The sequence below is a fragment of the Carcharodon carcharias genome, chromosome 2, assembly GCF_017639515.1.
Source record: "Carcharodon carcharias isolate sCarCar2 chromosome 2, sCarCar2.pri, whole genome shotgun sequence".
Classification (NCBI taxonomy): domain Eukaryota; kingdom Metazoa; phylum Chordata; class Chondrichthyes; order Lamniformes; family Lamnidae; genus Carcharodon; species Carcharodon carcharias.
In genome coordinates this window covers 35,873,571-35,901,133 of record NC_054468.1, presented here as the reverse complement: position 1 = coordinate 35,901,133, position 27,563 = coordinate 35,873,571, and the positions used below count along the sequence as shown (strand labels likewise).

Genomic DNA, 27,563 nt, shown 5'->3' with positions numbered 1-27,563 from the left:
CCATAGAAAGGAGGATCAACAAGTGCACACCATGGGGCCATCCAGCCAGGTGACTCCAGGAGTGACTGGCCCTTACGAATCCTTCCTTCCTGTGGCCCCAGCAAATGTAGCTCCACAGGCCGAGGAGGGCGCCATTGCCACACAGTCAGAGGACTCAGCCCTAGAGGATGCATCAGGTTCACAGACAGACATGCAGTCACTGCTATGGGAGGCCATCAGCAGCAGGTTCATTGTGCCGGACCCCGAACTCCTGGCCCCATGCACTCAATGTACAGCACAGCAGGGTTAGGAGGGCAGCCAATGGAGTTGGTCACATCAGTCGGGCGCATGCAGTGTTTCTGACAGACCCGTGTAGAGTGTGGATGAATCATTCATCAGAAGGTGGCGTTTGCCTTCACTTGGATGTTGGTGAATAGAAGAGGTGGTTATGTGGAGTGTATTTGTGTCATTGTGTGTCACTGATTTTAGTCTAATTCAAGATGTCATGGATTGTTGGCTCCTTGTTTGATGTGTGTGTGTGTCATCTGACGTGTCTGGTTGAGTTCCATGGCTAGGTGTACGTTAGTCATGCTCTCCTCTTGTTGAGTGAACCTCTCGACAGATGGGTGTGAGTATAGTATGCCTGCATGGGTCTTGCTTAGGAGAGTCGTGGGGAATGGGAGTTGATATGCTCTTATGGATTTGGAGTGGTGCGATGGCACTCCCATTTCATCAGCATTGTATCCGGTGACAGTGTTGTCCTGAAGGGTTCCGCTCATGAAGGATGCCCATAGTATCAGGAGAAGTTAAAGGTTCCCTGCTGCATCTCCATATGACCCTGTTCACAGAGTGCAAGTGACAGCCAGCAGGAATCAGACATTCAATAAGCTATATATGAATCTATGGAATGTCCACACTGCATGTGATCGTCATCCTCCTGGAATGTAGGGACTATGGGCATCCATTGCGTCTCCATGACAAAAGCCTTATCACTGAAGGTATGTGCACTGCCATCAGCCAGACAGGAGTCAAAAATTCACAGATGCAATGTGAGGATCTATGGTGTCTCCTCACTGCATGTCATCACCTTCCTCCACGAATCTAGCAGCTACAAGGGCCTCCTGAGTACGCCTGCGTTGTCTGCCCAGTGCAATGGCCTCATCGACGTCCTCCTCGCTTTTGAGGATATCCTCACCCTCATCCCCGTCTATGTCCTCCTCATCTTAGGAGATGTGCAGCTCCTCCATCTCCTCCTCAGCCAGCTCCTCTCTCCAGTGCAGCGCCAGATTGCAAAGGGTGCAGCGACAACGATGCGTGACACCCTCTGAGGACTGTATTGCAGGGCTCCACCAGACCAGTCCAGGCACCGGAACCTCATTTTCAACATTCCGATTGTTTGCTCCACCAAGGTGCGCGTTGCGGCATGAGCCTTGTTGTACCTTCTCTCTGCTACAAACTTGAGGTCGCCGCATGGGTGTCAACTGCCACGTCCTCTACGGGGAACCCTTGTCCCCAAGGAGCCAACCCTGCAGCCTCTGTGGACCCTGGAAGACATCGCGGATCTGAGACCTGAGAATGTAGGAGACATGGACACTCCCTGGGAAGTGTGCACAGACCTGCAGGATGCATTTGTGGTAGTTGCACACCAGTGTGGTAGTCGCACACCAGCTGAACATTCAGAGGGTGAAAGCCCTTGTGGTTGACGTAGTAGACCGCTTGTTGACATGGAGATCTGAGCGCTACGTGAGTGCAGTCCGTGGCACCCTGCACCTCTGGGAAACTCGGGATCTGGACAAATTCAATCACTTTCGTATCCTGGCTTTCCTGATCGCGAGCAAAATGCACAAAGTTGTGTGCCTTCACGAAGGTGGCATCTGTGGCCTCATGGATGCATTTGTGCATGGAGGCTTATGATGTCCCACAGAAGTCACCTGTGGAGCCCTGAAAGGAGCCACTGGTGTAAAAATTGAGCACTGCAGTCACTTTCACAGCTACTGGCAGTGGATGCCCTCCATGTCCTGGGGCGCCAAATCCTGCAGCAGTTGGCAGATGTGACTGACCAGTTCCCTGGACATGTGCAGTCTTCGGTGGCATTGGTTCTCGATCATCTGCAGGAATGACAAGCACTGTAGACCATGGGTCTAGCTAGGCGCCAACCAGTGATGGCTCGCTGTGGCTCTTCAGCAAAGTGCACGTAAGCCCCAGCCACCCCTTGTTCCTGAGGGTGCTGCTCCTCCCTTAGCTGAGCCAGGCGCCTCCCTTCTTCGTCTCTGCTCCCTGTAAGCCATGAGTTGTTCGGCTAGGTCACCAAGCTCCAAGCTCCTGATGTACTTCTCCTGCAGGGTGAAAGAGAGGGAAGCATGGGTTAGCTTGGATGTCCTAAGAATCTCTCCTGGTTAAGTCTGAAAGGCACCTTGATGCACCCCAGAGAGTGCTGGCCACTACTTAGATGGCCAGATTTAGTGTGCTGCCTGGCTGCCCGAAACCTCACCCACCTTCACCTGACCGATTGGCGTCAGCTTCATCCATTGAACTACATGCTGTGCCCTCAGCTCAGGCACAGACATTCTGCTAACCCACAATGCAAAGCTGCACTGTTAGCTTACACCATGGGGGAGACTGGTCCAATCCTGAATGATGACATAGCAAAAGGGGCTATAAGCACCTCCATCAGTGACTGCTCCATGGCCAGCTTTTGCAAGGAGATTGTACAATGTGCCCAGTTGTCCAATTGTTCTGCAGTCCACTAAAATGCTCATTAGTTTCAGTCTATGCCCAAGGGTTGAAAAGCCCTGAAGCATTTGGTGGCACTTTCAGGCCTCTGCATTGCTTGAGTGGACAGACAAGTTCAAGGCCTGACTCCAAGCATGTCAATGTGGCTCCACCTGAACTGTCTCAGCTGCGGAGGAATGGTCACTTTATACAAGGTTTCTCGAATGCGTGGCCGCCTCCCTCCCCAGCCCCATCACCCCGCACATGCTTGTGCACTACCATCAACTGCAGTGCAGCCCTTGGAGTATGTGTACAGTTCTGATTGTCTCCCCCCCAGCTTACTTGCCTCAACCACAATGCAGCCCTTGCCCCCACCCCACCACAGCTCACCTCAATCACAGTGTAGCCCTTGCTCTGGCACCGCACTGTCAGCACCAGCCAGGAAAATGCGACTTGCCTGTGCCCTCAGCTGAAAGCATGACACTTCAACCTGAAATCCAACAGGCAACCTTTGCGAGCTGGATACCACAGCTTCAAAAGGATATATTGGCATTGGAAGAAGTGCAGCTTCGATTTACCAATATGAAATCTGTACTCCATTAATTAAATTATGAGGAGGGATTACACAAACTAGGGTTGTATTCCCTGGAATTTAGCACGTTATGGGATGATTTGATCAAAGCTTTCAAGATATTAAGGGGAATTGATGGGGTAGTAGAGAAACAATTTTTGCTGGTTGGGGAGCCTCGGACAAGTGTACAGTCTAAAAATTAGAGCCGGATCTTTCAGGATTGAAGTTAGGAAACACTTCTGCACACAAACGTTGATAGAATTTTGGAACTCTTTTTTGCAAATGGCAATTGAGGCTACAACAATAACTTATATTCTTATAGTGCCTTTAACATAATAGCAAGGTGTTTCTCAAGAGGATAACACCAAGCCACATAAGGCAATATTAAGACAGATGATCAAAACTTCGTCAAAGAGGTAGGTTTCAAGGTGTGTCATAAATGAAGAAAGTGACGGAGAGAGGAGGAGAGGTGTTGGGAGGGAATTCCAGAGCTTAGGGTGAAGGCAGCTGAAGGCACAGCCACCAATGGTGGAGTGATTAAAATCAGGGATGCTCAAGAGTCCAGAATTAGATGAGTGTAGATATCCTGTCGGGTTGGGCTAGGGAGATAGGAAGGGGCAAGGCCTTGGAGGGATTTGAAAACAACAATAAGAATATTAAGATCAAGACATTGCTTGATTGGGAGCCAATATAAATCTGCGAGTACAGCAGACATAGATAAATGGGACTTGGTGTGAGCTTAGACATGAGAAGCAGAGTTTGGTTGATCTCAAGTTTATGTAAGATAGAATGTGTGAGACCAGTCAGGAATGCATTGGCACAGTCAAATCTAAAGAAAACAAAAGGCATATTTAAGGGTTTCAGCAGCATATGAGATGTGAAGGGTGAAGTTGATCAAAATTACGAAGGTCGAAATAGGTCACCTTCATGATGCCTTGAATCATGTGATCAGAAGCTCAGCTGTTAATTTTAAATTTGAGGCTGATAGACTTTTGTTAACCAAAGGTGTGAAGGAATATGGAGCAAAGGTTGGTTTATGGATTTAGGTAACAAAGCAACCATGATCTCACTGAATGGCAGAGCATCTCAAGGGGCTTAATGGCGGACACCTGTTCATAGATAACAATGGTATTGTCATATCACAGGAATCAATCCTGAAATGTTGTCACTCTGCTTGCAAGGCTTCCTGGTATAATAAACCAATGCCAATCTTCAAACCTTACATCAGTCTAAATTGGAATGAAAAACACAATTTCTAAATTTACAAATGAGACCAAACTGGGAGGGAATAGTTCATGCTGAGGTGGACCACAACAAGTTATAAGACACGGAGAGCTTATAGAATGGGTGTATAGCATGGCAAATGAATTTCAGTGTGAGTTAGTACATTTTGGTAAGAAAAATAAAGGAGGTCATATAATCTTGGAAAGTAAGAGTCGAAATGAGAAGAGGAGCAAAGGGACCTGGGAGTACAGATACATGAATTACATACTAAAAAAGTAGCGATAAAGGTTAATAAATTCATTAAAAAGCAAATTTAGCACTGAGGTTTATTTCTGGAGAGCCAGAACTGAAAAGTAGAGATGCTATGCTAAACTTGGTTAGAACTTTGATTAGATCACAATTGGAGTATGTGTACAGTTCTGATTATCACATTATATAAAGGATATAAAGGCACTGGGAAGAATGTAAAAAAAATTACAAGGATATGAGAAATGCAAGGTTCTATCTATCAGGAAAGGATGAGCAGGCTGGTTCTCCTTTCTCTAGAAAAGACTGAGGGGTGACCTAATATTAGTATTTAAAATTATGAAACATTTTGACAGAATAGACAGAGAATGTTTTCACTTGTGGAGAAGAGCAATTCTCAAGGCCATCAATATGTAATAGTTATCAAGCAATAAAATAGAGCAGAGCACAAAAGTTTTCCCAATTTTCAACATTGCTACCTTAAATCTTCCAAGATTTTTGGGGCACGATCTTAAACTGGAATTAATGTCACATACTCTTAACAACTGTATTCATGTATTCTTCCAATGCTCAAGGTAACAATATCCACCCTAGAATAATGATTCCCTGTAATGCATGATGAACTCATTAAGTGACAATAGTTTTATGATCATCTCAGGGAGTATCCATCTAGTTTAAATAACCAGCTGTCCGTAGTGAACTGCCATAGAAAACCAGTATCCATAATTTACTAATTTGCTCAGGCATTTGGACTGTAAACTCAGGTCAGTTAGCATCAATTACTCCAATTTACTTCAGAGTCCAACATAGAATGATTCAAAATAACACTTAGACGCATACCTCCTGATAAATAAAGAAGACAGTTAATAAACTTAAGACAGCATTGGCTTATAAAAAACTCAATGACTAAAATGCTTATGCTACTCCTAATATTAACAACAGGGTCTTGAGAGGGTTAAGCTGCTTCTCGTTCTGTAAAAAGAAAAAGGGTGGAGACAGTTGCAACATGAAACAGCAGAAAGCAAGCACACATTTAAAGAGACAAAACAGTAAAACAAAAATTCTGTAGCCTTTCATTTTAATCCTTTTTCTCCTCACAACAATTCTAGTTTGTCTGCTGTGGGCTTTTATTTTCTTTCTCTTCCTAATTCTTTTGTTACTCTTTACATAGCTACAATAATTTTATGCAATTTTACAACCTTTGCCTTCTATATTAATCTCTCTTCCTGCATAACTTCTTGCTATCTTCTCTTTTGGAGAAGAAAAACAGTGTAACACTGCAGAATTAGTCAGAAGTCCCAGGTCATTTCTGGGTTGCTGAACCAACACAACTGCCTCTCTCACTACTGTTCTCAATCCTGCAACTCCTGTTCTGCATCCTTTAAGACCATGCTTACATCCCTCAAATTTTTCCTTTCCATTGAATGCCTCTTCAGTTTTGAGACGGTCCTTTTCTACAGAAACTTCGGAGCAAGCTATAACCTGCTTGTTGGTGAACAATTATTCTTTACGTTGCCAGATTTCATTAACCGCTGCTTCCATTTCCAACTGTTTCTGCATCAATTTATCATTCTTTTCTTTCTCCTTAATTAATTCAGTAAGCATTTATTTGTGCTTGATATAGGGCTTGGCCAGAGCAACCAACCTATGTATCACAGTGATCTTAGCCCTGTCCTTTTTAAGTAGCCCCACAACCTTGCTGTGGGAGTCTTTTATTCCCTGTAGGACATACAGCTTTTAGGAGTTTTCTATCATCTTTTGAGGGAAATTGGTCTACATATTCTCCAAACTCTTCCATTGTTTAATTGGCCAAAATGAGAAATTAATCACATTTATGACTACAATGTTTCTCACTGGGGTCTGTAGACTCCTTGGGGGGGGCCATAAAGACTTTCCAGGGGTTGATGAAATAGTTGAACAGTATCTAAAGATGCAGGGCTGGAGATGGGCTTAGTGTGATTCGGGAAGCAGGAAAGGGGTGTGGCTGCCACATGTGCAGCACAGAGTGGGCTGGCTGTCTCATTTCCAAGGCAGCACACATAAATGAGCTGAGAGTGGCGGGAAGATTACCAGGTAAACCTGAAGTTACTAAGGCTGGTGGAGGGTGCCAGCTGAATTCTGCCTTGTTTAAAAGAGTAGAGTTTTAAAAAAAAATTAAGTGCTACATACCAATAAACTCAATGAAAGGCTGCCAAAGTACAAGTTTATCCAGGTATTATCAGTATTATAATTTAAACATGGAGTCTGTGATTACTAATCCATTTGAAAAGAGATCCTTTAACAATACAACTTATATTTATTTAGGACATTTAACATAATGAAATGTCCCAAGGTGTTTCACAGGAACATTATAAAACTAAGTATGATACTGAGCTACATAAGGAGTTATTACGTCAGATAACCAAAGCTTGGTCAAAGAGGTTGGTTTGGGAGTGTCTTAAGGAAGGAAAGCGAGGTAGTGAGGTACAGAGGTGTAGGGAGGAAATTCCAAACTTTGGGGCCTTGGCAACTGATAGCATAACCACCAATAGTTATAATTGGGAATGCCACAAGAAGCCAGAATTAGAGAAGCAGAGATATTTCAGAGGGTTGTGTGGTTGGAGGATATTACAGAAATAAGGAAGGGCAAGGCCATGGAGGGATTTGTAAACAAGATTTTGAATTTTACATTTTTAAAAGACATTGCTTGACTGGGGCAAATGTAGGTCAGCGAGCAGAGGGGTGCTGGGGGGATGAGACATGCTTCATGTTCTGACAGGGGCAGCAGATTTTTGGATGACTTCAACTTTACGAAGGGTAGAATATGAGGGACCAGCAAGGAATGCGTTGGAATAGTCGGTCTAGAGGTATCTAAAGCATGAATTAGGTTTTCAGCAGCAGGTGAGCAGAGAAGAGGTGAAGTAGAGCAATGTTATAGACGTGGAAAGAGGCAGTCTTACCGATGGCACGAGTATGAGTCTAGAAGCACATCTCAGGATAAAATGTGACACAAAAGTTGTGAACAGACTGGCTTAATGTCAGACTGTTGCCAGAGAGACAGATGGAGTTCATAGTTAGGGAACGGAGTTTGAAGAGGGCACCAAAAACAATGGCTTCAGTGTTCCCAATAATTAATTGGAGCAAATTTCTTCTCATCTGGTACTGGATATTGGATAAGCAGGTTGATAACTTAGTAACAGTGGAGGAGTTCAGAGATGTAGTGGTGAGGTAGAGCTGGATGTTTCAGCATACATACGAACATATGAAATAGGAGCAGAAGTAGGCCATTGGGCCCCTCGAGCCTGCTCCACCATTCAATAAAATATCTGAGTGTAATCTCCACTCCATATACCTGTCAACCCCTGATAACCTTTCACCTCTTAGTTAATCAAGAATCCATCTAGTTCTGTGTTATAAATATTCAAAGATGTTGCTTCCGTTGCCTTTTGAAGGAGAGTTTCAAAAACTCACAACCCTTTGAAAGAAAAAAATTCTCCTCATCTCTGTCTTAAATAAGCGATCCCTCATTTTTAAACCATAACGCCTGTTTCAAGACTCTCCCACAAGAGGGAACATCCTCTCCTCGTCCACTCTGTTAAGATCCCTCAAGATTTTAAAGGTTTCAGTCAAGTCGCCTCTTATGTTTCTAAACTCCAGTGGATGCAAGCCTAACCTGTCCCAACCTTTCCGCATAAGACAACCTGCCCATTCCTGGTATTAGCTTAGTAAACCTCCTCTGAACTGCTTCGAACACATTTACATCCTTCCTTAAATAAGGAGACCAATACTGTACATATTACTCCAGATGTGGCCTCACCAGTGTCCTATATAACTGAAGCATAATCTCCCTACTTTTGTAATCAATTCCCCTCACAATAAACAGTAACATTCTATTAGCTTTCCTAATTGCTGTACCTGCATACTGGCCTTTTGTGATTCATGCACTAGGAGACCCAGATCCCTCTGAATTTGAGTTCTGTAAACTCTCACCATTTAGATAATATGCTTCCTTTTTTATCCTTCCTGCCAAAATGGACAATTTCACATCTACCCACATTATACTCCATTTGTCAGATCTTTGCCCACTCACTTAACCTATGTAATTTCTTACAGCTTCACAAATTACTTTCCTACCTATCTTTGTGTCATCAACAATTTTAGCAACCATGCCTTTGATCCGTTGTGCCTCTGGATGATGTCACTGAGGGGCAGCATGTAAAAGAGAAATAGGAGTGGGCCAAGGATAGATCCTTGAGGGACACCAGGTTAATGGTGTGGGAGCAAGAAGAGATGCCATTGCAAGGGATACTCTGGCTATGATTAGATAGATTAGAATGGAACCATATAAGAGCAGTTCCACCCAGCTGCACAGCAGCGGAAAGGTATTGGAGGAGAATGGTGTGGTCTACCACTGGAAAGGCTGCAGAAAGGTAAAGAAGGACAAGAAAGAAAAGTTTACCTTTATCACACTTAGGATGCCATTTGAATACTGTGGCAGAGGAGAAAACCTGATTGGGGAATTCAAACATGGAGTTCAGGGAAAGATAGAAACAGGTTTAGGAGACGATAATATGTTCAAGGACTTTGGAGGGGAAACAGAAATTGGAGATGGGACAGTAGTTTGCAATGACGGTGTGGTCAAGGACTTTTTTTTAAGGGGAGGGGTGATGACAGCAGATTTAAATGAGGCAGGGACAACACCTGAAAAGAGTCAATTACAATATCAAATAACATGGTGATCAGCAGAATAATGGGAATAGTACTGAGGGAATGGGAGGGGAGTCTCATAGACAAGATGAGCTCAGAGAGGGCATGAGGGAAGATAGGAGAGAAGCTGGAGAAAGATGAGAGTTCATGGCTTGAGTAGGGGGCAGCATTAAACAAAGTTTGGCCAGGTGAGCTAGTGGTAAGGACATGGCTGATTAGATTGTCTCAAACTTAGTGACAAAAAAGTCTACAAGCTCCTTGTGCTTGTTGATGAGGGTAGAGAGGTATAAGAAAATGGTTTACAGTAGACAGAAGAAGCCAAGGGTTATCTCTAGTGAGCAGTTTTAACAGATGAGAGCTGTACTGGAGTGTGTTCCGTGGTCCAGCCAGTTCTGGCAGTGAATAGCGAAAACCAAAAAAGTTTGAGAACCACTGTACAATCGTATTAAATTGGAGTGAGGCATATCAAACTACATGACTACTTGAGTTTTTCACACCAAGGGCAGTAGATATTTGTAATTCCCTCCCCTAAAAGGTTGTGGATACTAGATAATTGAAACGTTAAAAACTGAGATCGATAGTCTGAACTTAACAAAATTCCATCAAGGTATATTGATGGAGCCAAGGCGGAAAAATTGAGTTGAGCGCAGGTAAGCCATTATCGGCACTGAAATGGAGTAGCAGGCTCTCGGGGCTGAATGGTTTGCCAAACAGGCTACCGGGTTCAACTTCTGGTAGGCCCATCAATGAACGGTGCAGCCGTGCGGTTATAATGTAGAATGACGCACCGCCGAATGGCCGGCGGCCGAAGGAATCCTTAAGCCCATAAAAATAAAAATAAAAACAAAAAAACTGCGGATGCTGGAAATCCAAAACAAAAACAGAATTACCTGGAAAAACTCAGCAGGTCTGGCAGCATCGGCGGAGAAGAAAAGAGTTGACGTTTCGAGTCCTCATGACCCTTCGACAGAACTTGAGTTCGAGTCCAGGAAAGAGCTGAAATATAAGCTGGTTTAAGGTGTGTGTGTGGGGGGCGGAGAGATAGAGAGACAGAGAGGTGGAGGGGGTTGGTGTGGTTGTAGCGACAAACAAGCAGTGATAGAAGCAGAATATCAAAAGATGTCAACAACAATAGTACAATAGAACACATAGGTGTTAAAGATAAAGTTGGTGATATTATCTAAACGAATGTGCTAATTAAGAATGGATGGTAGGGCACTCAAGGTATAGCTCTAGTGGGTTTTTTTTTTTATTTTATATAATGGAAATAGGTGGGAAAAGGAAAATCTTTATAATTTATTGGGAAAAAAAAAAAGAGAAGGGGGAAACAGAAAGGGGGTGGGGATGGGGGAGGGGACTCACGACCTAAAGTTGTTGAATTCAATATTCAGTCCGGAAGGCTGTAAAGTCCCTAGTCGGAAGATGAGGTGTTGTTCCTCCAGTTTGCGTTGGGCTTCACTGGAACAATGCAGCAAGCCAAGGACAGACATGTGGGCAAGAGAGCAGGGTGGAGTGTTAAAATGGCAAGCGACAGGGAGGTTTGGGTCATTCTTGCGGACAGACCGCAGGTGTTCTGCAAAGCGGTCGCCCAGTTTACGTTTGGTCTCTCCAATGTAGAGGAGACCACATTGGGAGCAACGAATGCAGTAGACTAAGTTGGGGGAAATGCAAGTGAAATGCTGCTTCACTTGAAAGGAGTGTTTGGGTCCTTGGACGGTGAGGAGAGAGGAAGTGAAGGGGCAGGTGTTGCATCTTTTGCGTGGGCAAGGGGTTGTGCCATAGGAGGGGGTTGAGGAGTAGGGGGTGATGGAGGAGTGGACCAGGGTGTCCCGGAGGGAGCGATCCCTACGGAATGCCGATAAGGGGGGTGAAGGGAAGATGTGTTTGGTAGTGGCATCATGCTGGAGTTGGCGGAAATGGCGGAGGATGATCCTTTGAATGCGGAGGCTGGTGGGGTGATAAGTGAGGACAAGGGGGACCCTATCATGTTTCTGGGAGGGAGGAGAAGGAGTGAGGGCGGATGCGCGGGAGATGGGCCGGACACGGTTGAGGGCCCTGTCAACGACCGTGGGTGGAAAACCTCGGTTAAGGAAGAAGGAGGACATGTCAGAGGAACTGTTTTTGAATGTAGCATCATCGGAACAGATGCGACGGAGGCGAAGGAACTGAGAGAATGGGATGGAGTCCTTACAGGAAGTGGGGTGTGAGGAGCTGTAGTCGAGATAGCTGTGGGTGTCGGTGGGTTTGTAATGGATATTGGTGGACAGTCTATCACCAGAGATTGAGACAGAGAGGTCAAGGAAGGGAAGGGAAGTGTCAGAGATGGACCACGTGAAAATGATGGAGGGGTGGAGATTGGAAGCAAAATTAATAAATTTTTCCAAGTCCTGACGAGAGCATGAAGCAGCACCGAAATAATCATCGATGTACCGGAGAAAGAGTTGTGGAAGGGGGCCGGAGTAGGACTGCAACAAGGAATGTTCCACATACCCCATAAAGAGACAGGCATAGCTGGGGCCCATGCGGGTACCCATAGCCACACCTTTTATTTGGAGGAAGTGAGAGGAGTTGAAGGAGAAATTGTTCAGCGTGAGAACAAGTTCAGCCAGACGGAGGAGAGTAGTGGTGGATGGGGATTGTTCGGGCCTCTGTTCGAGGAAGAAGCTAAGGGCCCTCAGACCATCCTGGTGGGGGATGGAGGTGTAGAGGGATTGGACGTCCATGGTGAAGAGGAAGCGGTAGGGGCCAGGGATGATGCCACTCCAGCATGATGCCACTACCAAACACATCTTCCCTTCACCCCCCTTATCGGCATTCCGTAGGGATCGCTCCCTCCGGGACACCCTGGTCCACTCCTCCATCACCCCCTACTCCTCAACCCCCTCCTATGGCACAACCCCTTGCCCACGCAAAAGATGCAACACCTGCCCCTTCACTTCCTCTCTCCTCACCGTCCAAGGACCCAAACACTCCTTTCAAGTGAAGCAGCATTTCACTTGCATTTCCCCCAACTTAGTCTACTGCATTCGTTGCTCCCAATGTGGTCTCCTCTACATTGGAGAGACCAAACGTAAACTGGGCGACCGCTTTGCAGAACACCTGCGGTCTGTCCGCAAGAATGACCCAAACCTCCCTGTCGCTTGCCATTTTAACACTCCACCCTGCTCTCTTGCCCACATGTCTGTCCTTGGCTTGCTGCATTGTTCCAGTGAAGCCCAACGCAAACTGGAGGAACAACACCTCATCTTCCGACTAGGGACTTTACAGCCTTCCGGACTGAATATTGAATTCAACAACTTTAGGTCGTGAGTCCCCTCCCCCATCCCCACCCCCTTTCTGTTTCCCCCTTCTCTTTTTTTTTTTCCCAATAAATTATAAAGATTTTCCTTTTCCCACCTATTTCCATTATATAAAATAAAAAAAAAAACCCACTAGAGCTATACCTTGAGTGCCCTACCATCCATTCTTAATTAGCACATTCGTTTAGATAATATCACCAACTTTATCTTTAACACCTATGTGTTCTATTGTACTATTGTTGTTGACATCTTTTGATATTCTGCTTCTATCACTGCTTGTTTGTCGCTACAACCACACCAACCCCCTCCACCTCTCTGTCTCTCTATCTCTCCGCCCCCCACACACACACCTTAAACCAGCTTATATTTCAGCTCTTTCCTGGACTCGAACTCAAGTTCTGTCGAAGGGTCATGAGGACTCGAAACGTCAACTCTTTTCTTCTCCGCCGATGCTGCCAGACCTGCTGAATCCTTAAGCCCGTTTACTAATGGCGCCCACTTTAGCCCGGTCAGACCTGATGCCACGCCCTGCCGGAGGGACGGCGTGTCGATCATTCTTGTGTCAGGAACCCGCTATCCGGGGGGCTGAGACACAGGCGAATCTAAGGCTGCAGAGCGCCACAGCTGAGAGGAAAAGGCGCACCAAACAGCGCTCGGGGCTTAGTGTGCGTATGGAGGCCGATATCCGGGGGGTGGGGTAGTGCCGGTTGTACACGGGCGCGCCCGGGGTGGGTGTGTGGAGCAGCTGAGGGTATGGAGGAGGAGCTGTATATGTGTATGTGAGGGGGAGGGGTGGTGGTATCCGGGGCCGTTGTTAGGGCGGGGCATAGCCTGACATCACGTGTTGTGAAGGAAGGCGGCGGCCTGAGAAGAGAACGAGAAATCGAGTGTCGAGGTAGCGGTCGCGGGGAGGTGGGCTGTGGCTGGAGTGTACGGCCTTGAGAGGTTGCGCGAAGCGGATGCGGAACAGGGATCTTACAGCGGCCGAGACGGTTACTTGAGAAGCCGGGGATAGAAGCTGACTTCTCTGGGAATGCCCTGGGAGAGGCCGGGGCTGATGAGGACATGTTCTCGACATGGAGAGAGGATAACTGGCACCTTGACATGGAGAGCGCCGAGGAAGCAGAGTGCAGGTACTAGCCCGAGTCTGCTGCCTTCAAATATGTCTCCGCTTCTGCCTTTAACTTCTTGTCAACGGGTAGCTCCTGGTTTGTATTATTCTGTGTCTGGGGTTTCCTCCTCATTCACGATTTACAAATCTTGTACAGTACTTGGTCTACAGGTTATAATTTTAGTTGGTACAGTAACAGACATTACTCAGTTTCCAGATTATAATTTATTTAAATAGCACAGTAATAGTGAGCAGCTGGAGGCTGCTATGATGACAGGTGCCTCCAGAGCAAATTTGACTCCAACTGGCTTGCAAAAAACCTTGGAGCAATTAGCTTGATAGGTAAGTCACAGATTTCCATAATATAATTTATGTTCTTGTAATCTTGTTGCTGAAAGGTGAGACTGAATTTCACGTATTTTGCGATGTATGTCTGCATGAGCATGAAGATATGTGCATTTTTAAATTTTGGATTAGTAAAGAATTTTCAGGAGCAGCTTATGGTATAATGGCAGATAGATTTTGATGTCTTTAGTTTGAATCCTTTAAACTGTTTGAGGTAGACTCCAGACAGGTGGCTGTATTCATTTGATCTGTTGATGTGATGAGTGGGTTTAAGTGGTTCCTAAAGGTCATCTTTTGCATTCATGATGCCACTCATTATATATTTTAGAGATTTTTTTATTATGGAATATGAATGGTGACCTCCAAGAAAAAGGTTAGTCCTGGAGAATGGAATTCTTTTAATTTTTAGCCCTTGACCTTAGTCCAATCATATGCTCCATCACCAACCTCAAGAGCAACATCTTACACCATATGTGGCTGTTTTTTCATTAAACCTGGCATCCTGCTGCCTTTAAGTGAGATTGCTGAGTATGCTTGTTAATTGTGATCTGGTTTGAAAAAAGTTGACTAATTCAGGTGTATGGATTAAATAGTTCAAATAAAATAAGGCTTTCTGCACCACTTCCAATAACAATTTAAATTAAACACCTTTTGAAATAAGAGGAACAAATTGCAGTGCCAAATTAGAAATAGTTTTATGCTCTAGACCCATGCCCACTAGAAACTGTAATGAGTGCCCTTTTTTTTCATATAAGATATTTATAACTAACAAAGGAAACTCTTATCCTACTAGTTTGGGCTCAATTTGAACTTGTATTCTAGAGAAGTTAAGTCTCTAACCACTGTACCAACCTGTTCCCAGGTTATAATTTTAGTTGATACAGTAACATACATTACTCATTCCCCATTATTCTTTCATTCAAAAAATTGTTCCTTTGTTTCAGATCTTTTTGACTGAAAACACAGCTAATTTATTCCTAGGCCACTTCTAGTTTTGCAACTGAATGGTCTTGTGCCTCTGGCAATCTGATTTTTTTCCCCCTTGTTCTTACATTGGCAACTGAATGCTGTTGTAGGATCATGGAGAGGATCCCACATTGCAGCATTTTGTGATGCTACATGATTTTTTTTTATTGTCCCTTGTCAATTTATTTGCCACAATTGGTACTGCTCTTCTGCCCTCTTAAATTCAAGTCCTGCCTCATCTGCAAAGCTCCTACAGCTAAGCGCAGAACATTATTGTTTGATCAGGTAGTTGCTCATTCCTCTTGTCCACCATTTGTCCTTTTACAGGATAAGTGTTTAAAAAAGTTGTCGTAATAGGATTATAGCACAGAAGGAGGCCATTCACCGTCAATGCTGGCTCTCTGCAAGAGCAGTTCAGCTACCCTCACACACCCACCTTCTCTCTGTAGCCCTGTAAATATTTTCTCTTGATGATAATCAAATCTCTTTTGACAGCTATGATTGAATCTGTCTCCCTTACAATCTCGGCAATGCATTCCAGATCCTAATTACTCTCTGCGTGTGGCCGGGGGGTGGGGGGATAGCTTTCCTCATGCCACCTTTGGGCAGGATATTTGGAGTTACTACAAAATGTGATATAGTGGTTTGCATAGCTATTTAGCAACTTTGCGGAATACTAATTTTATTCAGATTACATTTTATACTTACTATGACTATTTGCTCAGCTGAAACATGTTGCTGTATTGCCTGATATAAACCTCTATTATAAACCAGTACACTATTGCCAGTATTTTAGAAATAATTTATGTAGCTAGATTAAATGTGTAGGCATTGGTGTCATGTCTAAACTGGCTGACTGCTCAATATAAATTGTTTTTCTCTTGTGCTACTTAATGTTGGTGACATTGCATAACCTCCAAGGCATCTTTTCCCTTCATGGTAACTGCCAGTATACACTTGCGCCTCATCCTCTTCTTTATTTATATAATGTCACTTACTGACATTACCCAGAAAGTAGGGATTCGGTTTTCATGTATGCTGATCACAAGTTGCTTTATTTTTCTACCTTCTCTTGATTTCAAGGTTATTGCTTGATCTTCCAACTGCCTCTCTAACATCAAGTCTCGGATGAGTCAAATGGAGCAATCATTTTTGATTCCAGTAGGCTTTTACATGTTTGTCCTCTGCAGTACATTAGTTTTGTTGAGTCCAAAGTGCAAAATATGACGTTGATGGATCCAGAATCACGTTTCTCTTTGCATCTGTTCCCTCGTCTTATTTGTCTTCACCTTTGCAGTTACTGTTACCTATTCACGCTGCTGCTGAATTTATTGATACGTTTGCTTGAAGCTTGACTCCTCTTATGCTCTTATAACAGGCCTTCCTGCTTCCACTCTCCATAAATTACAGTTATTTCAAAATGTTGCCACCTGCATTCTTTCTTGCTGAAAACTTTTTACTTTCATAATCTCTATATTTATTGTGCTTCCCTGCCTCCCAGTCCTCTTAAGATTTTTATTTTTGAAATCCTTGCCCTTATTCTTGGACATCTTTGATAGCCTCATTCCACCATGTTTCAGTAACTTCATTCAAGTGTGTTACTACTTGCACACTTCACTCCTCCATCACTTCTGTGCTCTTTGCTCCTTATCCTCTTCAATCCACTCTTGGTGACCATTCTTTCAGTTAGCAGGCTATTGCTTTTTGGAATTCCCTTCCAAAATCTCTCGGCCCTACTCCCTATGCCCCTGTTCAAAAAACCTCCAATTCTCAGCACCCAGTCTTTTGTTTTGTCTTATTTCATTCTTCCCTGCCACCCTGTGTCTTTTTAATCCTCTGCTCTGTTAAGACTTCTAATAATTGATTTCAATGTGAGCAATAGTAGATAAATTCAAGTTGTTGTAAATATAGGTTTTATAATGACCTATGTATTTACGTACACAATCCATCTGCTAGGTTTGATTTGCTCTCTGGCCTGCTATTTGCAGCAATATAAGTGGGCTATTCAGTCAATTATTCTAGATGAATGAAGTTAATTTAAGGGAATGGTGCTCAGTTAAAGAAGGTGGCTGGTTTTCTATTGCCTTCTCTTATATATTTCCATTTTCAAGATTGGTTTAATTAACTTTGGTGTTTCTTTTTTTTTTGAAGGTACAAATTCCTTTTCACACCACACATGTATCCAGGCTATTTGTGTTGTTAAAGGGTGCACTGTTTTACACACAAGCTCATCGGAGGAGATGATTAGTGAATATCAACCATAGAATATAATTAACTTGTTATTTTGCATGAAGGATCCTATTTGTTGTAATAGAAAGTGTCATTGGAAATTGGCAAATAACAGCTGAATTTTGAAGCAAGTGTTGTTAAAATGTGTGACCTCCATAAAATAACTTCATTTAGGTTTGCAAATGTCTTAATTTGTTTTTAATCTACTACAGACAAGAACAGTGGAAGCTCCTGGGAGGTCTGAAGACCACTGTGGAGGGGCTGCTGTCAACCAACAACCCCAATGTTTGGTCTAAGTATGGAGGATTGGCACGACTGTATAAGGACATGAACAAGATTATGTGTCATGGACTTCTGGAAGACAAGGTCTCAGTTATTGTGTTTTTTTTCTTGCAGTCGGGTGGAGAGCTTGTTCTAATTAAATATTAATGACTATCTATTTGCAATAGCAAGCAGAACTTGAGCCAATAAATAATCTAGTCATTGCAATCAACAATTCCAAAGAATCTAAATTATCATGCTCATTGGTTCTTACTCCACACATTCCACTGAATTTATCAGATTGTTGAAGGAGTTTTGGTTAAAAGTAACCTTTACCAACATGTTCAGTTTGCTTGAGCCACTGGGGAAAAGTAATTCAAATATGAAAGGGATTTTTCTATTACTATAGTTGTGAAGACGACTGCAACAGAACAAGTTCTATTTTTGGTAGGACGTTATGATTAATGCTACTTTGTGATTATTTTCTGAATTCTTGAATACTATGCACAGTTATCATAGTAAGATTGCATTTAATAACTTAATTTTACAATTGAATTGTAACTTAAATCTTGTAGCACTGAACACCTGGACCTTGCTAAATTGATTCTGCTCCTATGCGCCTTTTAATATCTGATTGAATGTGCTTGTGTTATCTGCAAAACTGCACAGAACAATTTTACTTGAGTGACTTAAATTGTTTACTGCATACTGGACACTGCGCTAGCTCAACTGAATCCAGTATGAAACTAGTGGTTAGCTTTTGGACTAGATTCATAATACACTAACAAGTTTCTTTCTTCCCTTTATCCATCTCCAATCTCCCCACCCTTCCATAAAAATTTGACAATCTGTTGTATGATATTCCAAATTAAGAACTGTTTATTTAAAAAAAAACTGCTCGGATGACCTATCAATTTTTGCTTCATTTGCTGTCATTTGGCCTCTTATGGAGAGATTTCAAACAAAGTTTCCAAGTCCTTCTTTCTGTGGAAAGAGTTTCATTGTATTTTGCTACTTGACTAAGTTTCCATGAACTGGATAGTGTTACTACTGGTTGTATTATATCGTGGGAAGCAATGATCTTTATTCCAGTCGTTTGATTTGTACAAAGCACTGCAATCTGTTAAAATGCTGAAGCAGGTTAAGGTTCAAATTTAAAACCTGCACCTTGGTAGAAAGTTTGAGTTGTAGCCCGTAGATGCTGATAGTAACTGGAATGGGTTTAAGGCTGTTTAAGCTTTTTTTGTTTATCTAAAAGTAACTATCTTGCATTGATTGGAGTAGATTTTAATTAAAGCACCAGGTTCTGATACATTATGCTCATACAAAGGAGAAAGGTGTTTTTATATCAATGAGCTTAAAATAACTTTCTTCTTTGTTGTATAACGCAATGCTGTCTTTGCATTCAAATGGATTTTTGAAGATCCAAAAGAAACACTGCCATAGATTTATAAATCTATAGAATTCACAGGCTGTGTCAGTGAAAATCAAAGCTTTCTTTCCTAATTTTTGTGGTAACATGTTGAAAAGAAATAATTCACTTTGGTGCAAGTCTGTGACATAACTTAAGAGGTTTGGACACTGTGCTGAGCCACTAAATTGTCCATCATTCTATTTGAAATTCCGATAACTGGCTCCCATGGCTACTGCATATTACATGAGTGCTACTGCAGTACTGTTGCACTCATGTGACTCATACTGCAGATGTGGGGTTTTTTATTCACTGTTTAAAATAACAGCATGTCAGAATAGTTCCTTACCACATTCTCTATTCAAACAAGCTATTTTTCGTTCCTCTTGGTGGGAAGTTCACAGCTTCAACATCTGCACAGCTCAGTTCAGGAACTTGATGAAGAGGATTTTGTGATATCATAGTATATAAGGCAGCATTTCTTTTTTTAAAAAAAATGTATGAAATATTTTGGTTTGCATTCCTGTTACTTTGTTCACCTGGAGTTACTGCAGTTATTGTGACAACAAAATAAACGTATTTTACCAGGATAGTCAATATTTTAAATATATTTGACTATGGGCTCATGGAATCAAATACCCAACAATGGGGAAATAGGGACATGTCTAAAGAAGGCTTGTTTTTGGAATGTATTTGGTTCTGTACTTTGCATACCATAGGGTTTGTCAGTAGTTTGTACAAGTTGCAAAGCAGTTATTGTTACATCACTTGATGTATTAATGTTCTTGAGTTACAGGATGTTAAGGCTACAACTGTCATAGGGAAGTACTTAACAGGATTTGCTGTCAGAATAAGGTTACCATTGAGACTGCTGGTAATTGAGTCTGGATTAAAGAGGAATTAAATGTGTGAAGAGTTAACTAGTGCTTGAGAGGATGTAAATATTTAACTGATGGCTGTATTTTTCAAATTAAACAGGTATACTCAGAACATAAAGATTACTGGCCGTTTGTAAGAGATGTCGGCTGGGTCAGCTCTCGCCTTGCTCACCATATTGAGCAGGTAAGCCAGAGAGGTGGGGGGAGGGGGGGAAATGCTATTACCATTATTATAAAATGTTTACTGTTTGCTTGATCATTGTACTTAATTCTTCGTCTACTCCAGTGGGAAGGTTTTGTGGGCAAATATGCTTTCAATTTCTCATGTTTCTTGTTTTTTTTTATTGCTATGGCTTTTTGTTTTGAAAGCTGTTGAAACAAGTTAACCTATAATAGCGCATTTCAGGACTTTCAGGCACCCTGATCTTCAAACAATATATTAACTAATATGGCTCAATTGTTGCATTTTCTACTTGCAGGCAGTTTTGTGGTAAAGTATACAAATGTCTCCCTTTCAACAAACAATCATTCTAATCCTTCAACTTTTGAAACCTTTTAATGGTTCTTCAAATTCAGCTGAATTTGAAATAGTTTTTTCTCTGGGTTTAAAAAAAAAATTGGCAGCCATTATTTTCGTGCCTCCATTTCCTGATGTGGCTCCCACAAATGCTCAGAACTAACTTGAGGTGTGATGTGCAGCAAAATTATAAACAAAACAATTTATAGTTATAAAAATTATAATAATGTGCACTTCATCTTCATTTTACCATTCTGAATTATTTCCCAAAATATAATCATTTTTGCTTAAAAGTGGTTTTTCTTTGTAACATCGATTATAATGGCTCAACTTTCGGCTGAAACTCATTGTGTGACAGGCCACTCATTTCTTCCGCACATAACAAAGTTGCTGTCAGTGATATTTTGCAATCAGCAAAATTTTAGTGGGACATTATAATTGGTATTTTTCTGAATGGTTGGAAAATCGTGCCATGGGAAGTGCTCCGTTACTGAAAGTTGGCATGACAGCCTAAGTTTCCAGAGGCATTGCTGAAAATATCAGAATATCCAGATTTGCAACTTTATAAATCTATTCCCATTTGCAAATTAAATTTGGGAGCCAGTGTGCCCAAGTTATTCACAAGCTGGTTTTGAACTTAAGTTCATACCATGTTACTGAATGCACTATTAATGTTTTAATTAAAAATGGTGATAAATGTAATCTCAAAACTGAAGTTTTATAAATAAATATGTTCAGTCCTTTTCATATAAAGATTGTAACTGAAAGTTAAATTGAACACGATAAATTATTTCTGGGACTAAAATAGAATGATCAGTAGTCCTGGTGGAAACAGATGCATAAAAGCCCCATTTCTCATTCAAGCATTATTTCTTAACTTTTCTTTAGTTTTGACTTGTCTGAGAAGTGAAACTACACACTTCAACTTAGTTCTGAGCATCTGTTTAATTTAGATTGTGCTAGTTTATAACACTGATTAACAAACAATGCTATTTTAACACGGTAGTTAATCCATTAAAAATAATTGTTTACAGGCCAAATTTAAGCTCATTAGTTAACCCATTAAAAATAATGAAAATTCACTGGATTTGCTTTTAACATGAGTGCTGGTCATCTTGTGCAGTCCCTTGGGATCGAGGGTGACTTGCTTCCACCCCGGTTCGATGAGTTCTGAGATGGCTGATAAGTTCAGTGCACGATTGTAGACTTGGCCACATGCAGGGCAGGTGGTGCTTGAAGGGTTGGGTTGCTTGCAGATTTGTGTGCTCCCTCCGATACCTTGACTTTGCTTCTACACATTCCCAATGAAGTCCCTTGCAGTGCTTGGTACATTCCCGGATGAATTTTCTCCATTTGGGTCAATCACAAGCCAGGTAGTCCCCTGAATCAACAAGGATGTTTGGACTCTTCAAGAATGCTTTCAGGACATCCTTAAAGCTTTTCCACTGCCTCTTGGGAGTCTTCTGCCACAATCGAGATCCAAGCGGAGAACAGTTGCTTCAGGAGCCTGGTGTCAGGCATACAAACTATATGTCTCGCACAGTTTTGAATGATTTGTGCCTCAGAGCTAAGCAAATTGGCTTAGGAGAGGACATTGCTGTAGGACTGCTTTTCTTGCCACCAGGTTTGGGAGATCTTGCGAAGGTACCGCTGGTGGTACTTCTCCAGTGCTTTGAGTTGCATGAGATCATTGCTGCCCAGTAAGCCATGGCCTTTGTCTTGGGTTGGAGATCCTGGTCCTAAAACACATTTTTCCTCAGTCAGCCAAAGGCTGAACTGGAACATTGGAGGCAATGATGAATTTTTTTTGGCTATGTCTGCCTTTGGCAAGAGGCGGCTCCCAAGATCTTACCATTGATTTTAATCGATGGGAGAGGTGCTGTGCTGTGGGAGCTGGTTGGGAGAGAACCTTACTTTTCCAGGTGTTTAATGAAAAGCCTATTTTCTCATCTGCTTTGGAGGAGTCATCACTGGATCACTACGTTGGCACTCCTGTTAAATACAGATATGGTGGCACAGCGTGTGGGAGTTCTTATATGTAACATTGCTTGTTCATGGGATGAGTGCCTCCAAAATATATTATCTTTTTAAATTGAGACAAATAACAAAGCAATGTGAGGCAAAAATGATCAAGGGAAAATCTGTAGGAAGATGTTTTAAAACTATATATAATAGATGCATTTAATATCCATCTCCAATTCTTGTTTCTTAATCTTGGTTTTATTAGTTCTTGCGTTTCCTTGGCTTGGTGACTACTGAAGGGGGTTTAAAAAAAAAAAAAATCTTTTTGGGGTTATTTTCCCTTTTGTTGAAATTGAAATGCTGGGCTGTAACAATTGACTGTTCAAAATACATTTACCAGTTAAGTGATGACTAATTCAAATCCTTTTCCAGTATTAGAGGAAGTAGAGCCAAAATCTGTAGAATGGCAAGGTATTAAAATGTGGAAATAGTAAAATAGATTGAAGAAAGGGTAAAGCCAAAGGTTACAGGATAAGTGATAAACCAGAGTAGAGAAGGAAAACAGTATTTTTGGAAAAGAAAGTTAGAGGAAGAGATTGGTATGTGCTTTCTTTTGTGACATCACAAGGTAGAAAAGAATTGGAGAGAAAACAATGTAAATCCAGAAGTATTAGTTCCATATTGCTGACTTGAGCTTTCAAGCTCTGTAAATTATAGGAGAAAGGTAAGGAAATCCATATATCAATGCTGAATTGTTTCTTCTGTTTTCCCAACCAAAGTATATAAGATGTTCAGTTTGAGGGGAATTGAACTGAAACACGATTTTGTAATTTTTTTTTTGTTTCTCCCCTCAGTTTACGGACAGTGATGCACATCCTGTTCCAAAAAGTAATTCACAGAAAGCACAGTGCTGGCTCCATCACAGCCTTCAGTTCCACTGCCTGTCATCACAGCTAAGGCCATTGCTCAGCAACTGTGAATATACTAGGAAATTCTACAAAGGTACAAAATAACTTAATGTGCTTTAGACTACATTGTGTAGGGTTGGAACTTAACACATCTGCTCCATACTAATGCATATGATCCTGAACATGCATAGCTGAACAGAGTTTTCATTCTAGAAGCTTGAGGGTCTCCATTTTTAACCCTTAAATTGGGCACATAGGTATAATTAGCTACAGTGAGGAAACAAATATTACACATCCCATTGCCTTTAGCCTTATTGTGCAATTGGGCACTCCAATGAAGGGTAGCAATTGCAGGAAGTCTTAGTTGAGAACTGGCTCCGAGGGCTGTTTTTCAATTTTAATTTAATTGGATGGAAGATCAAGCATGGAGGGCTGTTTAATTCCTTACTAGTCCTCCATAAAAGTACCAGAATCATTCAATTGGAATCAGCCCTAATATATGAAAGTCTGTAGGGTTTACTCTGAAAGGCACACCCTGATGATTAAGGCCATTGGATAAATACTACAGTAATGGGATTGCATGCACTAAAAGAGAAAATTACTCAAAACATTTAATCGTGGCAAAGCTCACTTCTGTATTTGAGATGCGTGATTTGACAAGTAATTTGAGAGAAGAGAATAGAAGTGGAAAGCAATGTATACGTCAGCAATAAAGTGATTTGTGTACAAAAAAGGATAACTACTCACATCAAATCGCAGACTGAGGAGGGAAAAATTAGAGTACAAGAGAAAGCTAGCTAGTAATAGAAAGATGGTTAGTAAAAGTTTCTATAGATACTTAAATAAAAGAGTTAACAAAGTGAGCATTGGTCCTATAGAAAGTGAGTCTGTGGGATTGATAATGGATAGTAGGGAGATGGTGGATGAATTAAACAGGCATTTTGCTTCAGCCTTCATTATACAGGACACAAGTAACATCCTAGAAATAGCTGTAAATTGGGAAATGGGAGGGAGGAACTCAGGGAAAATTATAATCACCAGGGAAGTGGCATTGAGCAAATTGTTGGGGCTGTAGGCTGACAAATTCTCAGGTCTGGATGGACTTCACGCCTTGAAAGAATTGGCTAATGAGATAGTTGATGCATTGGTTTTAATTTTCCAAAATTCCCTAGATTCAGGGAAGGTTCTATGATTGGAAAGTAGCAAATATAAATCCTTTATTCAAAAAGGGAGAGAGACAAAGCAGAAACTACAGACCAGTTTGCCTAACATCTGTCATAGGGAAAATGTTAGAAGCTATTATTAAAGATGTTATAGCAGGGCACTTAGAAAAATTCAAGGTAATCAGGCAGAATCAACATGATTTTGTGAAAGTGAAATCCTGTTTAACCAATTTATTGGAGTTCTTTGAAGGAGTCAGATGTGCTGTGGGTAAAGGGAAACTGGTGGATGTACTGTACTTGGGTTTCCAGAAGGCATTTGATAGAGTGCCACATCCAAGGTTATTGCAAAAAATAAAAGCTCATGGTATAGGGGGTAACATATTGACATGGATAGAAGATCGGCTAGCTAACAGGAAGCAGAGAGTTGGCATAAATGGGTCTATATCAGGTTGGCAGGGTGTGATGAGTGGTGTGCCACAGGCGTCAGTGCTGGGGCCTCAACTTCTTACAATTTATATAAATGACTTGGATGAAGGGAACCGAAGGAATGGTTGCTAAATTTGTTGACAACGCAAAGATAGGAAAGTAAATTGTTAAGAGGACATAACCGATGGCACTCTGTAGTCTCCTTAAGTGAGTGGACAAAGATCTGGCAAATGGACAATAATGTGGGCAAATGTGAAATGGTCCATTTTGGCAGGAAGGTGAAAAAGAAGCTTATTATGTAAATAGTGAGAGATCGCAGTGCTCTGAGATTCAAAGGGATCTGGGTGTCCCCATGCATGAATCACAAAAGAGTAGTGTGCAGGTAAAGCAAGTAATTAGGAAAGCTAATAGAATGTTATCTTATTGTGAGTGGAATTGAACACAAGTACGGAGGTTCTGCTTCACTTGTACTGGGGTGAGACCATATCTGGAGTATTGTGTACAGTACTGGCCTCCTTATTTTAGGAGAAATGTAACTGGGTTAGAAGCAATTCACAGATGGTTTACTAGACTGATACCAGGAATGGGCAGGTTGACTTATGGGGAAAGGTGGACAAGTTAGGCTTGTCTCCACTGGAGTTTAGAAGAGTAAGAGGCGACTTGATTGAAACATATAAGATCCTGAGAGATCTTGATAGGGTGGATGTGGAGGGGATGTTTCCTCTTGTGGGAGAATCTAGAACTAGGGGTCATTGCTTAAAGATAAGGGGTTGTTTATTTAAGACAGATGAGAATTCTTTTCTTAGGGACGTGAGTCTTTGGAACTCTCTTCCACAAAAGAAGTTGGAAGCAGAGTCCTTGAATATTTTTAAGGCTGAGCTGAATAGATTCTTGATTAACAAGGGGGAGAAAGGTTGTCAGGGTAGGCAGGAATGTGGATCGGAGGTTGTTATCAGATCCACCATGATCTTATTGAATTGCAGAGCAGGCTCAAAGCGCCAAGTAGCCTACTCCTAATTCATATGTTCGTATGACACTGCTTCAAGAGAGAAGGAAATGACTTTGCATCACTTTGAGATAACTTCCTCAGAGCTGCTTTTTAAAATGAACTTTGAAATTCCAGAAACCACAGCTGAACTGTAAATGAACGAAACTACTGCCATAGTAAATTTTTATTGATAGATTTCGAAATAAGAATTCATCAGAGCACCCATATAATTAATGAGTGACATAGCTGGCAGAAGTTCTTAATGAAGTATATTCACAAATTGAAAAAAAATGAAGTGTTGGCTGTGTCCTTTGAAAGGTTAAATCATGTACAGCAGGGCTCAGAACCAAATGTCATAGAAGAAGAATGAGTTATTGGAACAGATCCTTTGGTATAGAATATTCCTGCTATTGGATCTAGCTTACCATAACTTTGATTATGAAAATAATTGCAGTCGGTTTATCTCTTGCAGATACTGCTTTTCTGTTGAGTGATCCTCATGTGACTGCTATGTTCCAATGTCTGGAAGCTGTGGAACAAAATAATCCTAAAATGTTAGCTCAGATTGACACATCTGTGGTAAGACTGATCTTTCCCTTAGAAAATACTTAACTATGTGCACAGATTGTAATGCAGAACTGTTTTAAACACTGGAATTATATTTGTAAAGGAAGCCACGTTTGAGATCAGAATGATGTCAGATTTATTCAGGCCTCCAGAGATGGTCCCAAGCTCCAATACATTTTGTATTAATTTTTCTCTCTCCAATTTTGGATTTGTTTTATTGTGCCTGCCCCACCCCAACTCCTTTCCTGAAGGCTTTGAATCATGTTGGAATAAGTTTTAGCTCCCAAGTATCTTGTCCAAGTTGCTACTTTTCATTTGAGCCTGCCCAGCGAGGCAACTTGCTATTAATTGTTTTAATTCTGTATATTTCTAGATGCAGTCAATTACGTGAGAGAAAAGATGTTATTTGAACTACCAGAATGCTGCCTAATGTGCCTATGTTTGTTATTTGTGGTGTGCTCCTAGTCCTTCACAAACCACTGTCTGAATTTTTTTAGCTTTTCTGCTCCCCATTTTTATAACCAGAATTAGCCAGGGGACGTAACTTATTGTAGGCTGATGCAGCATTCCTTGCTTTATCAAACTGGTTTGACTAAATGGCCACATATTTGTGTTAATAAGCAAAAGACATTTTCAGGTTGGCAATTCAGAGGGACATGGAGCCAGCACTTGAGAGAGATTTCAAGTGCTGTGATTGGGAGGGAGAGGCAGGACTGGAAGTACATAGCCAGTGATAAGATTTTTCTTTCTCTATCAAATTTATTTTCTACCTCCTTCATAGGATTTTTCAGTCAACCCTAATTGAAGGTGGGCTTGTGACCTGATAGGCTTCCACTTTGAGCCAATTTGCTAGGATGTGTGCAACCATGCCTAGAGACATTGGGCTGAATTTTCCCAGAATTGCACCAAGTGTGATAGTTGGTAGGTAAAGTGGAGTCCTACCCGCTGATGAAAATGGCGGGTTGTCACGCCAAATCTTCCCGAGCCCACCTCATTATATATTCACTCCTGCGAAACACGTCGTTTCCTTGGCGGGCGGGCTCTCATGTGCTCACTCGCCATCACCCTGCTGTTGCATCACGCCACCAGCAAAGCGCTCACCTCCAGCCCGGGA

General features: G+C 41.9%; 1 protein-coding gene across 5 annotated transcripts in view; it reads left to right on the top strand.

Moving 5' to 3' along the window:
• The first annotated feature begins 13,566 nt into the window (after positions 1–13,566).
• The window catches only part of rubcn (rubicon autophagy regulator), a 61,996-nt gene continuing 47,999 nt past the window's right edge, over positions 13,567–27,563 (top strand). For 4 of the 5 annotated variants that reach the window (XR_005946253.1, XM_041214123.1, XM_041214113.1 and 1 more), the window contains exons 1-5: positions 13,567–13,850; positions 17,581–17,734; positions 20,019–20,102; positions 23,252–23,399; positions 26,355–26,461. Coding sequence is in view for 4 of the 5 variants with exons in the window: in XM_041214123.1 (XP_041070057.1) it covers positions 13,783–13,850; positions 17,581–17,734; positions 20,019–20,102; positions 23,252–23,399; positions 26,355–26,461 (561 nt within the window). In the remaining variant the exon portion in view is untranslated. Of the gene's footprint in view, positions 13,851–17,580; positions 17,735–20,016; positions 20,103–23,251; positions 23,400–26,354; positions 26,462–27,563 lie in introns of those variants that run through there. The other variant, XM_041214132.1, reaches the window with a different exon arrangement.